Source organism: Rhopalosiphum padi, chromosome 3, assembly GCF_020882245.1.
Source record: "Rhopalosiphum padi isolate XX-2018 chromosome 3, ASM2088224v1, whole genome shotgun sequence".
In the NCBI taxonomy this organism is placed as follows: Eukaryota; Metazoa; Arthropoda; class Insecta; order Hemiptera; family Aphididae; genus Rhopalosiphum; species Rhopalosiphum padi.
Window position 1 is genome coordinate 80,012,033 of NC_083599.1, and position 17,786 is coordinate 80,029,818.

Genomic DNA, 17,786 nt, shown 5'->3' on the forward strand with positions numbered 1-17,786 from the left:
AAATACTCCGACACCCTGCAATTAGACATGCCCAAGTACACCCTGCCTGCCTTAAGGAGCATGCTGTGTATATCCGGTCTGACTTCGCAGACCCACCAAACCGTATCCTTTTCCCTCGGACCACGTCTGAAAATCGGCCTGATCTTGTCCGTGGCCGCTTCTTCGACTAAACTACCCAGACTGGTGTTCTGCGCTAAGATGTTTCTTGCTATCTCGCCCGGTAATAGAGATATGTCTACATCGTAGATCATAAGCATAGGCCATTTTGCGGGTTTCAGTTGAACATCCGTTCGCTCTTCCGTTATCGATTTTAATGCCTTGTATGTGGCCTCGTCAGCCGCCACTATTTGTAGTTCCTTTTTGTCTCCTTTGGTAGTAACCGTCTGTCTCGTTATCTTTGGCGCTCCATTCTTTTTAACTATGTCAGCCCAAATTGTTTTCTTTGTATTGTTCATGTCGTCTCCAACATCGACCACGAAAACCCTTTGGGGCGCTTGATTCTTCAGGCCTTCTAGTTTTTGTTTCCTAGATTTCCGTCCCGTAGAGGCGTCAGTGTCTTCTCCACTAGGCCCGGAGTCTCCTTTCCTCTTCGGGTTCTTTTTCTTTTTCGTTTTAACCTCCACGAATTCCGCATCTGTAGCAGCATCTGACGTCATCTCTGTGTCCGTTCTGCCGGCACCATCAGCAATTCTTACCTGTTTTTTGGCTTTCAGCGCGTTCTTGCGTCGTCTGTTCCTAGAAACTTCTTGTCCTTTGGCGACTGGTACTTCAATGGAAGAACCTTGTTGTTCGGTGTTGACTTTCTCCTTTACTGTTTTCTCTATTTTAGTCTTGCTCATTTTTTCCGTTTCCTCCGAAGCCCTTGCCTCCCAAAGTCTTCCGAGAAGAATTGCGTTCTCCATAACCAAGTCGGTGACTAGCTCTTGGTATGCTTCATTCACTGCATGGATGTCTCTCGAGACAGACATAGAGATCTTCTTCTTGGCCACTTCTGAAATTACTATCTCACTCAGTTTGGCACCAAGTCTAACCGCCATAGTCTTAAATTCCTTCGCTAAATTCTCCCCTATACCCGGACTAATCGGATTTTCCGCCGAGAGGGTTTTAGCTTGTTGTTCTTCGTTCTCCTTCATTTTTTTCCTTACTGCTAAATCTGTATCGTTATTTGCTTGCTTTTCCGGTGTTTTCTCCGCTCGTTTTCTTACTAGCATTCCACTTGGTGTCATCCTCATGTTTGGTGGCAGTTCCCCATCACTGGTGATTGACATATCACTGTCACTGCTTTTCCCTCCCCTGAGTCTCATCGGTCGTCTTTGTATGCTGTATGTTTTTAACGGTTCATCGTCCGAGCTTGATAAATCTTCTCCAATTCTATCCCTTGCTCTTGGAGTAGGCATTTGTGGCCTTTTTCTTATACTGTCATCTACACCGGATACTTTTTCCTCTGAACGCCTCTCCCTTGACACTTCGTCATTGATCCAGTGTCTAAGATCCTGGGTCTGTACGTAGGAATAGTCCTCCTCCGGTAGAATGGGATATACCCTTTTTCTTCTCCTGGTATCCTCTGGATCCGAAGTTGTGTACAAGCCGTGCAAAAGCCTCTTCAATTGTAACTCCTCATACATGCTATCCGGAATGAAGTGAGCATACATGTTGTAAGGTGGAGGAGGATACATATCCTCTTCCCTGAGCCTCCTCTCTTCCTTGGCTAAGGCGTAGAGTCGGCACTTTTCATTTTCCATATCCTTTCTCTTTATTTCTTTCTCCATCCTTTTCCTTTTTGCTTCCTTGATTGACTCTAGAGCCGGGTTACCTGTAGTTTTGTCTTTCTTGGTAGAATCTCCGAACGTGAAGAAAGGGTCGTTTGAATCCTTGGAAAGATCCGGAGTACTCCTTCTAATGCTTCTGTTCCTATTCTCCCATTCGGCGATTTGTTGTTCTCGATTTTCCCTTGCTCTCTTATATTCTTCCTTGACCCTGGTTGCTAGTTCATTCCCTACTTCCCCCCAATTAAATGGGTCGTTCCTTTTCCCCTTCTTATTTTCCAAGATATTTTTATTTTCCTCTTCGATGTCCTCCAATACTTGTCTCCTTGACCTTGAAGTCCCCGGCACGTTAATAGCAGCCGCATGTTGCGCGCTCTCCGTGTTACTGTTAAGGGATGTGAGGGAATCAAAGTGCGTAGACCCAAGCTCCCTCCTCAGAGAAGATGACGAGAAAGATCTACGGGGATTTAGGTCCCTCATGCCGATATTCTCCTGATTGCCTTCCTGGACCTCATTACCCCTTCCTGCCATTATTGGTGGCGGAAAAGAGTAACTTTATGTCCCTTATTTGGAAAATCCCTTAAAGGGATTTTATTGAAAAACGCTTGAAAATCACCCAATTGCTTGAGGTGATGATCAGGACTAGCTGTAACGAGTATTGGAAAACTCTGTTGCAATTAAAATTTTTATGTCCCTTATTCAAAAATCCCTTGGGGGGGCATTTTTGTGTATCTTAAACCAAAACGAACGCACTTTGTTCCAGCCCTCTAAGTTGAAAATTGAGGGAGTTACGGCCACTCAAAAACTGAGGGGTGGAAATTTTGGGGGGGGGTAATTTTTGGTATGTTATGCCCTTTACTGTGTCAAGGATGTTGCTTGAAGTCCGGTGTCCCTCGGACCAATATTGGCCGAGATACGGCCGTTTGAAAATACGACTATGCGGCCTTTGAAAGGCGCACTTAGTACGAAGACAAAAAGCTGAACCGCAAACGTATCTTGTGTATTGCCTAGGAGTTATGACTTTTCGAAAAGTCCTTAAAACCGACTTACACGGTCGCCAAACCGGATTACCCGGCGATCGTCGGGTAGACACCTGGTTTTACCGTGTAAGTATATTTGACGCGATGAAAATTATTCTAAGTCCCGGGCGGCGCTCCGGCGACGCATACACCGGATGGGACCCTGGTACTTAGCGGGTAATAAAAACGCTCTTAAATCAATATAAGTCCGCTTAGGCTTTACCTAGAAACGTAAAATTAGACTTAAAGTACTCACCGATTTTTGGCCGAATAGTGGATATGCGACACGTCTTTTTCGGAAACAGCAAATGAGTTAAGTCCCGAGTTTCCACGAAAACACGGTATTTCACCCAAAAACGCGGTTCCGCAAAAATTTCAATTCGCACAAATTCGCTAAGTCCGGTAAGTAGGTCACCGGAAGAGCAGGTCGGCGAACTCAGACTTGCCTTACACGTGTTTGAGAAATCCCCACCACAATCGGGTTAGGGCCTATCTATTAACACGGGGAAATCTAAGAACTAGGACTTACGCAAAGGTTTTCGACGGAGCTGCACGAGGTACACTTTAAAACGTTCGAAACACTTAACTGCACAAAGGAACGCACTTTTTAGAAAAAACGCACACGAACTGACGAAGTTAACTCACATGCCGTAAAATTCCGCAAGAGCGCGCTGCGCGGAGCTCGAGTAACGTGGAGAACACACGTCCGCACTACGCCGCTGTCGAAACGGCACTAGTAGATAGGGACAGTGAGAATCTCGTTAATCCATTCATGCGCGTCACTAATTAGATGACGAGGCATTTGGCTACCTTAAAAGAGTCATAGTTACTCCTGCCGTTTACCCGCGCTTGCTTGAATTTCTTCACGTTGACATTCAGAGCACTGGGCAGAAATCACATCGCGTCAACACCCGTCCCGGGCCATCGCGATGCTTTGTTTTAATTAGACAGTCGGATTCCCCTGGTCCGTGCCAGTTCTGAGTTGACCGTTACATGGCGGTCGATCCGGCTACGCGGCCGACGGCGCGGCGGCCGGACCGCCCGGTGACGGCGAACCGACACCGGAGCGGACGGCCGGCCGCGACGCGGCCAGCGACCGAAGCTCGGTGGTTCCACGGTCGGCGGACGGCGACGAGCCCGCGACCGCCTCGAGGCTCCCGGTCCGGAGACCGGGCGCACGGGCGACGGCCGGGGTGTCGCCAGCACCGCCTACGCTTCTACGACGACCCGAACCCGATCCGCCACGCTCCTCAGAGCCAATCCTTATCCCGAAGTTACGGATCGGTTTTGCCGACTTCCCTTACCTACATTATTCTATGCGGCTAGAGGCTGCTCACCTCGGAGACCTGCTGCGGATATCGGTACGAACCGACGCGAAGACTCCGCGTGGCCCTCTCTCGAATTTTCAAGGTCCGCGTGGGGGTCACGGACACCGCCGCAACGAGCGGTGCTCTTCGCGCTCGCGTCCCTATCGCCCGGCTAGAGGATTCCAGGGACGTACAACGCTCACAGAGAAAAGAGAACTCTTCCCGGACCCCCCGGCGGCTTCTTCGAGTTCATTCCGGTCGCCCGGACGAGACAAAAGAGCCCCGAACACTAGGGAGCGGTTCCGCGTCGGGTTCCGGAATACGGACCGGATTCCCTCTCGCCCCATGGGCGATTCGAAAACGCCTTCGCCCGTGGTACGAGGATCTCTCCCCGGGCTTAGGATCGACTGACTCTTAGACAACGGCTGTTCACAAGAAACCCTTCTCCACGGCAGCCCCCGAGGGCCCCTCTCGAGTATTTGCTACTACCACCAAGATCTGCACCGACGGCGGCTCCAGGCGGTCTCGCGACCTGCCCTTCGACGCACACCGCCGCGCCATCCTACTCGTCGGGGCTTGCCGGGACCGGCCGCCGCGAGCGACGACCGGCCCCACTATGCCGCCGACGGCCGAGTATAGGCACGACGCTCCAGCGCCATCCATTTTCAGAGCTAGTTGCTTCGGCAGGTGAGTTGTTACACACTCCTTAGCGGATTCCGACTTCCATGGCCACCGTCCTGCTGTCATCAGCAACCAACGCCTTTCATGGTCTCTGAATACGCGTCGATTTCGGCGCCTTAACTCGGCGTTCGGTTCATCCCGCAGCGCCAGTTCTGCTTACCAAAAATGGCCCACTAAGCGCCTAGGGTTCCGTCGCCGGCTTCGCACGCGGTTCACGCGGTGTACCAGGTAAAGCCGGCGATCTCACCCATTTATAGTTTGAGAATAGGTTGAGGTCGTTTCGGCCCCAATGTCCTCTAATCATTCGCTTTACCGTATGAGACATCCTCCGTGTTACGAGCGTGTTGTTACCGCGCCGTACAGCGCGGAGTCCCACCGGCGTCCGTACGCCCGCGAACGGGCGGGACACATCGGCGCCAGCTATCCTGAGGGAAACTTCGGATGGAACCAGCTACTAGATGGTTCGATTAGTCTTTCGCCCCTATACCCAGCTCAGACGATCGATTTGCACGTCAGAATCGCTGCGGACCTCCATCAGGGTTTCCCCTGACTTCATCCTGGCCAGGCATAGTTCACCATCTTTCGGGTACCAACGTGTGCGCTAAGGGTGCGCCCCCGGACGGCCGAAGCCGACCTGGCGGAGACGCCCCCGGACTGCGGACCAGCGCGACTATAGCCAGTCTTTTACAATTGACGAGTCTTCAAATCTTGCAGTGAACACAGTTCATCACTTGACTTCACATGATAACATGAACAACTCGTTCCGTATCGGTGAATATTTATCATTCAGAACAGCCAATAATGACATTTAATGTGCCTACCTACATTTTTCATTTTTTATTCTCATTTTTGTAATGTAATAAAAAGACCTACCTATGTGTAATATGTGTATTTAATATTAAAATGTTTCCTATGCTCTACTTATTGTTAGTTATGATAAGAAAATATTTAAAACGTACTAAAGTATTAATATTAACAATAATTTCATGATTTAATAAAATGTAATTACTTATAATTTGTCAAATTTTATTTTATGGATACATTTACTTACCTTGATATAATCTTGTAGAGCATTTACTATAGCTTTCAAAACCGTGGGCAACATGGTCGATATGATTGGCTTGGAAACTTTAAACAGGTACATTAAAGAGGAAAACAAATCTCCAGTTGCTAAATATCTTAGTGTTATTAAAGACGATTTTTAATGATTTTTCACGAATTTTATGGATTTTTACCACTTTTTAATGTAGTTAATGACGATTTTTAACGATTTTTCACGAATTTTATGGATTTTTACCACTTTTTAATGTACTAATTGAGTATTTTTAATGATTTTTGATGGTATTTTATGGAGGTAGTGACGTCATTTATGGACTTTTTAAGGAATTTTATGGATTTTTACCACTTTTTAATGTAGTTAATGACGATTTTTAATGATTTTTCTTGAATTTTATGGATTTTTACCACTTTTTTATGTAACATAATTACATGTTATGTACAACATAATTTTAGCTGGAACAGACTCTATAAAACGAGTGTTTTGTTTTACTATTTCTGGTTCAATTATTTGTAATATTGAGTAAAAATTTGATCTGGACATTCGCGTAAAGTTTCTAAATAAAATATCTTCGTCTAATTACAAATCATCTATAATTCCAAAATTTCGAGTTTTTAAATAATTCTTAACCCACAAAGAACGCTTTTTCCTACGCTTTTTATTTGCACTCGCAATCATTAAATATGCCGCACTGACACCAAGAAGTACATGTGAGTCTGACATGCTTTTTATTAACAAGTTGGAAAACGACTGCTTTGTGACGTCGCTAGTGTGAACAGAAAAAATCATGCGTCAATAGCATTCAATAAAGGCATGCAACTGATGAAAGTAGAATTGAATGTTGAGACGCAAGACGAATTGAAAATTGAAGTGGAAAGCGCACTAGTGTAAACCTTTATGCCAACGTTGGCGGAATACGGGTATATTACGGGCATCAGTTGATATGCTAGTAAAGGCTAGCCAGTGTTTGCCGTAGTTGAGTCAACGTTGGCGGAAGTACTGGCATTTTACGGGCTGTGTTTCAATTTCGATGGCGATCATACGGCTTACAAGTAACGCGACAACTCAACGTTAAATACGTGTATATTAAAAGAAAGGTCGTAAAGGCGTCGGTTGCCTACATACAACAGACGACAATGTCAAACATCTGTAACGGTGTAAAAAGACGACCAAAGGCACTAAACGGCACCATAATAAACGCGACGATGACCATACGGTTTTTTCGTCATTACGTTGCGTACGCACGTCGCAAGAAAACAACACGACGCATGCACACATATACATAGCCCATGGAGGACCGTATATCGGGAAGACCGCCGACGGCGGCACAGACGCGCCAAGATCACAGAGACTAGACTCTATGGCGAAACCAACTAGCTGGAGCGCTCTACTCTTGTCTGGCCCGAACAATATGGTATATTATATAATATTATATTGTTTAGTATATTCCGTGTGTTCCTAAATTAAGCTGGTTGGTCAGCAGCTGGAATCGAGTGTTCCTAAATTCAGCACTTCTACAATCCGCTGGAGGGGAGCAGAGGCGTACTAAGGGTGTTCGGCCCAGTGGGAAATCACGATCACCGGCCCAAATAGAGGTGGCCTGAAGGGTGATTAGCCCCCCAAAAAATAAACACCCCCCCACCCACCAAAAAATCTTAAATAAATATAATTAATTGTTATAAGGTCAAATACGTACTCTGGTGTGTGTTATGTTACGTACTGATACTATGGGTCTAGTTTCAACATTAAAAATCATGATAATCAACAATTAGACTCAAAAGAATTTTTTTCATATAATATAATTCATAGATAGAGATAGGTGGCAAAGTTTAGTAATGTCAGCAAAATCTCTTAGAGAGTAGTCATGCCAGAGAATGAAGAAGAAGAATCATAATCCATACAAATTTATGCATTATTATTTATTATAGTTAAGAAAATACTTAAATTATATAAAACAAAACTGAAATGACAATTTTATATTGAAAACATTTTGGTCATTACTGTAGAACTAGCTTTTAAATATTCAATGATATTTGAAATTTCAATTTCATTGAGTAATTGTTTTTCAACACTCATAATTAAGAGTGCTTCTAAATTATTTTGACTTATATTGGCTCTGAGTCTTGTTTTAACAAGCTTAAGTTTGCTGAATGTCCTTTCGCAGTTGACTTCGGTGACTGACAAAGTAAGAAAATACTCATATGAAGCACATAGTTGAGTATAAGCCGAGACATGCGTGTTTAAATTGTATACAAGTTTGTATACACATTGTAAACAATTGTTAGTATCATGTATGCTGTTTTTGTTGTTACCTAAAATCCAACATAAAGTTCAGTCAAAATAATATTTTAAATTATATATAGAACAATATAAAAGCACAATTTTACTCACAAGAAAATGCTGCATCATAATTCATATTTTCTTCATCGTTATCTGTGTTTTCATCTGAATCAGTATCGAATTGACAGTATATTTGTTTAGTTCTTTCTGTTGTAGACATTTTTAACTTGGGATACATTTAAGAAAAATTATTTAGTTCTAAGCAAAGTTGTATGTGATCTAAATTTGTTAAATTGGCCAAGTGTTTTAAAGCTGTGTTTGGCATTTGTTCTATTTGTTTAAAATTTTTAGGTATCAAGTATTGAACATCCGCTATCAATTGGTTGTTGTCGGTGAAGCGTTCATTTAAACTATTATTAATCTGATCAACTATTGTTTGATAAGTTTCAAGTCTGAACTTGTCTAATGGTAACTCTGGTGTTTCGTCTGCACATAGCTCATCATACATTCTTTTTTTTCTGCTTTGCCTAGTAATAGGTAAAGTACTTGGTATTAATAAATCATCCGGAAGATTCATACTATTAAGTAAGTCATTCATATTGTTGGAAAAATGTACAGAATTTTCTAAAATATTGTCAGAGGTTAAATGTCCAATTTCTTGTTTAACAGAATCTATCATACTCCAAGCTGATAATAAATCCATACCTCTTGTCTGAAGATAACGTGACGTTGGCCCAATAATTTTAAAGATATTCAAAAATATATGAGCTGTGAGAATTATTTTAAAATTACATAAATTATCTAATAAAAAAGTTGCTTCTGAACAAACTTTAGGTTCAAAATTTCTAGAAATAGAAATATGATGCAAAGCACTTACAACTGTAGGAAAAAGATATTTATCACCATCAAAAATCCAAAACAGTGCTTTTTCTCGCGACCACCATCGCGTATTGTTTTCTCCTATTTTTTGAAGTTTTTTCAATTTATTAGACCCCAAACTTGAATCAATTTCACTTAACCATATGTGCATACGTTTATAAGAATCACTAAAAAATGTTGATAATCGATTCAAAAATCCAAACAGTTTTTTAGCTTCTACGCTTTTACAAGTATCACATACACATAAGTTAAGCACATGACTATAGCACCATATATAAACACTTTTTTGATTTTCTTGACTTTTAATTTTAGATTGTAGTCCTGAATATTCCCCTCTCATATTAGCTGCTCCATCAAATGATTCACCAATAATATGATTAAAATTAATGGAATGTTCAGAAAAAAGTTTTTTTAACATATCATAGTAGCCATTTCCTGATGAATCGACAACTTTTAATAAAGCAAATAACCTTTCTTTTACTTCTCCTTCATAAATTACCGGATGCATACTGCTGCCTGATCTACAACACCAACATCTTGTGTACTATCAATCTGTAAACTAAAATTTTGTTCACCTAATTCTAATTTAATTCTATCCCTTATCGATTTCACGATAGATAAAATAACTTTATTCACAGTAGTTTTAGACAATAAAGTTACAAGTGAACCCCTGCCACAAGAAATTGTCTTTCCTGCGTTTGATGTTTTTTATAGCCGCATTCAAATGTTTGTATAATGTAGCTTCCCATTTGGCTGTAAATTTAACCAACTCCAAAAAATTGCCTTTGTTTAAATTGTCTTCATCGTTCCACTTATACAGACTTTCAGAGTTTCTAGGACTTCTAAATGGTAAATTTTGACGACCAAGAAATTATATAACTATTTCAAAAACTTCATTTATAACATGGATATTATCTTGTATTTGAATTTTTTTTAATGCCATTAAATTGTTATTAATACCAAATTCAACAGATTTATCATTTGAAGATTGAATATAGGCTTCTACTGAATGCATGTGTGTTAACGATTCTTCATGTATTTTAACAACTTCATGGATATGATTAAAATTATTACAGCCATTAGAAAATGTAGTAGGAGATGAACTGAATGCAATACAAAACGGACAGTATAAAGCTTTGAGTTCATTATCAATACAGAGGACTGATAACCACTTTCGTGAAATTTTTTTGCCATCTGATGTTTTTCTAAAAAAGAGCTTTTGTAAATCTAGTTGGATATTGCTGAAGAATGATGGCTGGATAGGATGTTTTTTGATGACGTTTAATTTTTGGAGGATATCAGCATTTTTGTTTAGTTTGAATAATTCATCATTAGATGGCAAATGATACTCTAGAGATTCAGCTTCCTAAAATATAAGTTCAAATAAAATTAATAATAAAAACCTAACTATTTAAGATCTAACTGTGTCCACATATTGTATATTTACACTATAAATAATAAAAAAAACACTCTTCAATCCAATTGAAAATCATTTTAATAAGTAGTATGATTATCGATGACCTATGTATCCATAGTTTTTAATCATCTATTATGATTTTATTATTTTTATTTATAATACATTTTTGAGATTTTGTAGCAGTGCTTGAATTAAAATTAAGTTAGAAAGAGGATGCAAAGGTGTAAAATAAATTTGTGTACCTGAAGATTTAAATATTTTTTTGATTTAGATGTAATTAGAAGGGTTATTAACATTAAAATATTTTTTTAAATAAAAAGAGCTATACTGACTATACTGTATATTTACTTTTAGCAATAAAATGCGTTTAATTTGTTTGTAAGACCAATATAATTAGCAGTTACTAGTTATTTAATATTAAAAACCTTACCAATACATTCTCTGTGGCTGTGTCTACCTGATTTATAATAATGGATGAATTTAAATTAATATCAACGTCACTTGTTAAATCACTTTCATACAGATGATTCTTTTGAATTATAGCTAAAATCACGCTAAAATTTGAACAAATGTACTTTTATATATAATTTGTATAATAATAATGTATGTTTAGTGTGTAAAAAATAATAATATAGATACCTAAACACCTTTTTTAATAATTTTTACAGCATTGATTTATTTACATAAATTTAATATTTCATTAAATGTTGGTCATAAATTATTATGTGTAGTATAAATAACTAATTCTGAGTGGAACAATGAATGTATTGTTTTACAAAGATGTGTATTTTTTTTATGAATCTAATTACACTTTTTGGAGCAGAAATAATGCTTGATTTTTGCACATTTTAATTTAGGAAATTGAATCTAGTTAGTACTTTAAGTTAGGTCCTGTTTTAAAATTCACCATATTTTTCAAAATAATCAGGAAAAACAATAGAAAAATTTGGAAAATGGGGAAAAAAATATCCTAGACTGACAGATTATCTCTATTTAGAATCGTTTTTCATATCCAATGATTTATCAAATCAAAAGTAAATATTTTTGCATTGGGTAAATATGTAAATTAAAACTGTAAAAATGAACACTTACTGAATTTTCATTATTTGTTTGATCGCCACTCTGATCAGTCTGATTTATTGGTTTCTTAAACAAATTTAATAAGTTATGACATGATTGGGCAGCAATTTGTAATTTGATTTTTTTTTCCACGTTCTTTGGCAGCTCCTCCTTTTTGTTTTTTAGAATTCATATTTATAAATTAAAATGCACAGTATCAATATGTAATAAAACATTAATAAACGACAAACTGATCGTTAATAGGTGCACTGTACTAAAAATGAGCTCTTATGGCTAAATTATTAGTTTGAATATGGGCAATATGTGTTTATACTTTTATAGTTAGAACTGTTTACAGATTAGCAGTCGGCAATTGCGCACGTTCGTAAAAACAATATTGTTATTTTTGGATCAAATAACTCACATTAATATGAATTTACATAGCTACATAGTCGACCACCACCCAGCCTATGTATTTCAATGAAAATACGAAATTATCCTTATTATTTATTAAAAGCTATAAATAGCAATTCCGGGCTGAATTAAATTTATATTGCTTATATTTATATTATTGTTTATTTGTGTCTAGTGACATTGATTTTATAATATACTAATAATATAGTATATTATAAAACCAATGCTAGTGATAACCACATTTATAAAGATTTTAATATCATTATAATTTATTGTATAGGATATGCCCCTAAATAGATTTATTTTGATAGTTATTATTATATTTTGTTTTGTTTTAGTATAAAGTATATAAATTTATACATGATTCAGGCCGGCGGCCTTAGAAAGCCTGCGACCCAGTAGGACTATTCCCACTGTCCCACCTGGCCAGTCCGCCTCTGGAGGGGAGGTAACTCAGCGGATTGCTCCATCAGGAATCAAGTATATTACGGACAGACACGTTAATTTGGTCACTTTGAGTGTGACGATTGACCGTTGCACGGGAAATATAAATCAAATTACGAAGATCCGCGACCTGACCAATGGAATACTCTGATTCTCTACCTAAATCTATTAAGCAATCAATCACTGTATTACTCTCAGCCGTAAATTCTGACCATATAACGTCGACTTCGTCGACAAGAAACGATAGCTGAGTGATCAAACTTAACTCAGTTTCACATCGCACCGCGAGTTAGTGCATTGCGTTAATACGCCTAATACATTCATCGCGTCTCATAGTCGCTCTTTTCAATACGCGGTTAATACGTGCTATCTCTTGTACGTCCATGGTGCAAAATTAATAACACAATAAAACTAATTAATTAAATATACGTAAAATACTATAAAATTGCGTATTTTGTGACGTATAAGTATAAACTGATAGAAACGCGTACCTAAATATATCTATACAATATATCAATATAGTATAAGTATTAATAATAGTATTCAAAATTAAATTTGTGCATTTATTGGTGAATGGTGTCGTCACTCTAGATTCTAGGGCCTAAAATATAATAATATGCCTACTAAAATAATCTTATTTGAACTGACTCATAAAAAAATGTGTTCACATTTATTTCTTAACAAATATGAATTTAATATTCAGTTATTATTTAAAACATATTATAATTTATTATTACTATTTTTTATAATTAACATTTACTGGTATTGTAGCTAAAATGGACTCTAAAAAAAAGAAAAAGAGTGGTCATGAGTTCCGTACAGCAAAAAAGAAAAAGGATCTTCTTTCGATTGCTAGCACTTCGCGGAAAATTAATTCATTTTTTAGCAATCCATGCAATGTTAGTGATTTAGAAGTTCCATTAGACAATTTAAAAAACACAAATAACGAAATAAAAGATGATCAAATAGAAGTACAACAAGAAGTAGACATCGAAAAAGTACAAAATTTAAAAAACACGAATAACGAAATAATAGATTATCAAATAGAAATACAACAAGAAGTAGACATCGAGGGAATTGAAAAAATAGAAATACAAGACATGGAAATTGAAAAACTTGAAAAAATAAAGGACGGATCCATCACAGCAATTAATTTTGTTGACGAATTAGAAAAAACAAATGTAATTAGTATGTTTTGTAAACCAAGTACAAATCAAATAAGTACATTTTTTTCGTTTCATCCAATCCAGCTACATAATACGTCACAAAAGCGTTTGCCATTTAATGAAAATATATTTTTCGGTGACCAAGGAAATAAATTTAATCGACGGTGGTTAACATATGACGAAAAAAATGAAATGTTATATTGTACCATATGTTTAGTGTATAGAAATGATGTTTCGAAATTTCGCTCTGGTTTCAATGATTGGAGGCATATTACCCAACATTCTAAACATCATATTTTATCTGCAGAATCGTATATGCAAGATAAAAAAGAAAAAAGCGTTTCGCATTTATTATTTGGAGCACAAATGGAGAAACAAAGGAAAGAAGTTTTTGAGAGGCGTTGTGTACTTCTACAAATAATAGATGTAATTAAACTGATTGGAAAACAAGGCATACCTTAAAAGGGTGATAAGAGCGAAGCTGCCTATAAACTGGATGATGCTTCATTGAATCATGGGAACTTTTTAGAAATAATTTTACTTTTATCAAATACAGACGGTATATTAAAGTCCCACGTACAAAAATCAATTGAGCAAAGTAAAAGAGCTTATCAGTCAGCAGAAGCAAAAGGTAACAAGAAATATGGCCGTGGAAGCTTGGTGACATTTTTGAGTTCGACTACTGTGACTAATATAATTCGACACATTGGCCATGAAATTCAGAATATCATATCAAATCAGGTCAAAGAAGCAAAATTGTTTTCTATAATGATGAACACTACAATGGACTTATCTACATTTGATCAATGTTCAATTGTACTTAGATATGTAATACACGATGAAGTTTGTGAACGAGTAATAGCATTGAAGCACGTCATTTCTACTTCTGGACAATCACTTTTTGATACTCTATGTAATACACTAAATGTACTCAATTTACCTCTAGAAAATTGTATTGCAAATGCTTTTGATGGTGCTGCGAACATGTGTGGACAATATAATGGTGTATCTACAAAGTTATCAGAAATAATCGCTAATCACATCCATACATGGTGCTATGCACATGTATTAAATCTAGTTATTTCAGATGCGACCCAATGCTTAACAACATGTGTTTCATTTTTTAGTTGTGTTCAAGAGGTCCATGTATTTTTTAAAGAGTCCTATAAAAGATTTTCTGTGTACGAAAAAGAAAATCCATCTTTTAGATTAGCAAGTATAGGAGCAACCCGATGGAGAAGTAAGAATGATGCTATCGTAAAAATCTTTGGGCGTATTGACTTTTGGAAGAATGGAGACTTTCAACTTGAAAGTCAATACAAATGTGTTTATTATGAACTATTGGTATCCTTGTACAACATTTTGAATTATAAAGAATTTAATTCAAAAACAAGAAATGATGCACTGTCTCTTTTAAAAAAATTTTGTTCTTTTGAAACTATACTAGTGGCAATGATGTTTCTTCAAATTTTTAAAATAACCACACCACTATCAGATTATCTTCAGACTCAAAATCTAGATTTTGTCCAAGCTTATAACCATATAAGTTGTACTTATGCAAGTCTTTTAAAGGTAAAAGCTAATTTTGACGATACCATGAAAGCTGCCAAATCCTTTGTTATTTATTTTAAAAGTAAAATTGAAAATCACGAAGATCAAATTGATATTGAAATCGAAGAAGAACTTCCAATAAGACGTAAAAAAACCATAAAACGCATGCCAGGAGAACTTGCTCGAGATGAATGTATTATAGATGATATTGACAGATGTCGTGTAACGATATTTAATTATACATTAGACACAATTTTGAAAAGTATAGAAACGCGTTTTTTATTACATAAAGAACTTTATCTAGAGTTAGAATGTTTTGACCCTCGTAGGTTCAAAGACATAAGGAAAAATGGTGTTCCATCAAATGCATTAAAAAAAATTTGCCAACTATTACCCAATATAGATAGAGGTAAACTTAAAGATGAACTCGTATCATTTGCTACATCATGGCCATTGATATCTAAAACAGATTTGCATAACGCATACGATAATTTAGACTAAGATAACATTGAAGACGAATGGACAGACGTTGATTTCGATAAGCCTCAAAAGTGCAATAAAGATGAGACATGTAATAGATGTTTAAAATGTTCCTTGCGCATATTAACAGAATTTAATATGTACTCTATACAATATAAAGAATTGTATACTGTGTATAAATATCTACTCACCCTTCCACTCACACAAGTAACATGTGAACGTACATTTTCGAAGCTAAAACTTTTAAAGACAAGATTGAGGTCCACAACTTCACAGGAAAATTTAGAATGTTTATTTTTAATGCAATGGGAACGAGATATTTTAAATCAAGTTGACGGGAATCGTATAATTGATAAGATGTGTTCTTTAAGCCAAGAAATCAATCGATTACTTTCACTCTAAATTTATTATAATAAGATTTTTTCCCAATTTATTATTTAATTATTATATAGGTAGGTACAACTATAAAAGCGTATGTTTATTTTATTTAAGTTAAAATAAAAGTTTTATTATCAATAAGTTGGTGTTTATTTATTTATTTGTTTTCAGCACAGAGCAACTAACAATATTAAGATTTTTTTTAACCTGTAATCTAATGGCCTTTCACTTACGAGTATAGCCTATATTTTTAGCCAAAAATTTAGGCGCCCTTAAACTTTTTTGCAACCGCCCCATAACAGCTGCCAGTACGGGCCTGAACTGAAATATTAAAAAAGGATTGTGTTCAATTTAAAAAAAAAAAAACAAAAAGTTGGTGTAGAAATACCTGAATGGTAAGCTTAGTTACAGCATAATTATTTAAAATTATTAATTTGATTGTTCGAAATAACTAGTTAGAAATAGTAATGTATTAGGGATGACCATCAAACATTTATTAATTATAACATAAGTCCTTTATTTTTTTTAAATTATCTTGGCATTGTAGTCAATTAATTTTTAGATCTATAAGAATTAAAATGTTAAACACCACATTATTCTATATACAATAAATTGATAATAATAATTATTAATATTTTGTATTTAACTTATAGGTAATATAATAATAATCTTAATTATATTTTAGAATATTTGGTTTTTTAAAAATGTATTTGCATTTCTATACTTACTTTTATTTTTAATAGTTCATGATGGACATTTTGATGTTCAAAATTGTATGCCAGAAACAAAAAATTGGACAGCAAAAGCAATCAAATTTCTGATTGAAAACAGGGGTGATCTTGATAATGAATTTAATAGCAATAAAAAAAAAAACACAAAATTTGGGAAAAAATGTCTAATATTTTAAAAGAAAATGGTATTGCAGTGTCTGGACCAAACTGTAATATTAAATTCCGAAACTTAATGGCTACATTTAGGGACAATGTACAAAGATCCAATAAGTCTGGTGAAGGAGCTATAAATTGAGAATATTATGTTATAATGAAACAGTATTTTGGGAAAAAGGATTCTGTTACTCCTAATCAGAATACATTATTAGGAAGTAACCTACCGAATTCCAGTAAAATGAATTTGAAAAAATCAGATGAACATACCAAACAACAACGTTCTCAACTATTAGATTACATTGGCGAAGAAATAAACTCTGATGAAGATAATATAGTACCAAAAAGGAAAAAAAATTCCAAGAGGTTTTATTAGAGGAAATGAAGGAGGATTTTGTTTTTAATCAAACTCATGTAAAGCTTAAGTTATATTGTTTTGTTTTGTTTTTCTAAATCATGTATGATGACTGTATTATTTATGTAAAGCTAAAAGTTATTTTGTTTTTTTTTTTCAAACTCATTTAAAGCTAAAGTTATGTCGTTTTGTTTTTAACATTTTAATAAGATTTATGGGCAAAGTTTCTTGTATGTTTATTAATTCATTTAAAGTTTTCTAATATATTAAGTTTTTTATTATTAAAAGTTAATACATGTGTATATTAATTTATATAATTATTATAATACAAAATGAACATATATAAACAAATATCTACCTAGTTATTATTGCCACATCAATCCACAAAATACATTGCAAAACTTTATTTAAATGATTTAATTATTTAAATAAAAAACTACTAAATTAATTAGGTAAATTAGGTTATAGAAAAATATGTACATAAAAATAAAAATTGTTAAGATGTCCAACTTCGACAAATTTAATAATCGAAAAATATTTTAAAACAAATTTAGTAATGAAAGTTCTACAATAAGTTCTTTATATCTTGCAAATTTAATCTCCATAGAACCTGAAACAAAGGATAATTTTGATCTGTATTGAAAAGTTG

At 35.9% G+C, this 17,786-nt stretch overlaps 2 protein-coding genes across 2 annotated transcripts; one reads left to right on the forward strand and one right to left on the reverse strand.

Annotated features, from left to right (window-relative positions):
- Positions 1-8,348: 8,348 nt before the first annotated feature.
- On the reverse strand, positions 8,349-9,497 carry LOC132926041 (uncharacterized). The gene is made up of 2 exons (XM_060990388.1): positions 8,940-9,497; positions 8,349-8,822 (listed from the first exon to the last, which is right to left on the reverse strand). Exons 1-2 carry the CDS (start codon positions 9,495-9,497, stop codon positions 8,349-8,351), a joined length of 1,032 nt encoding a protein of 343 aa, XP_060846371.1.
- A 7,176-nt stretch (positions 9,498-16,673) lies between these two features.
- LOC132926042 (uncharacterized) lies at positions 16,674-17,235 on the forward strand. Its single transcript, XM_060990389.1, is given in 3 exon segments — positions 16,674-16,760; positions 16,763-17,135; positions 17,138-17,235. Coding segments are annotated over 3 exon segments (558 nt in total).
- Positions 17,236-17,786: the final 551 nt, after the last annotated feature.

What these genes read in the sequence shown, in the direction of transcription:
- LOC132926041 (XM_060990388.1), bottom strand. Translation starts at nt 9,497, where the DNA reads ATGCATCCGGTAATTTATGAAGGAGAAGTAAAAGAAAGGTTATTTGCT. An exon ending in CTAGAAATTTTGAACCTAAA is followed by an intron (nt 8,823 to 8,939) that starts GTTTGTTCAGAA and finishes CGTTATCTTCAG; the next exon opens with ACAAGAGGTATGGATTTATT.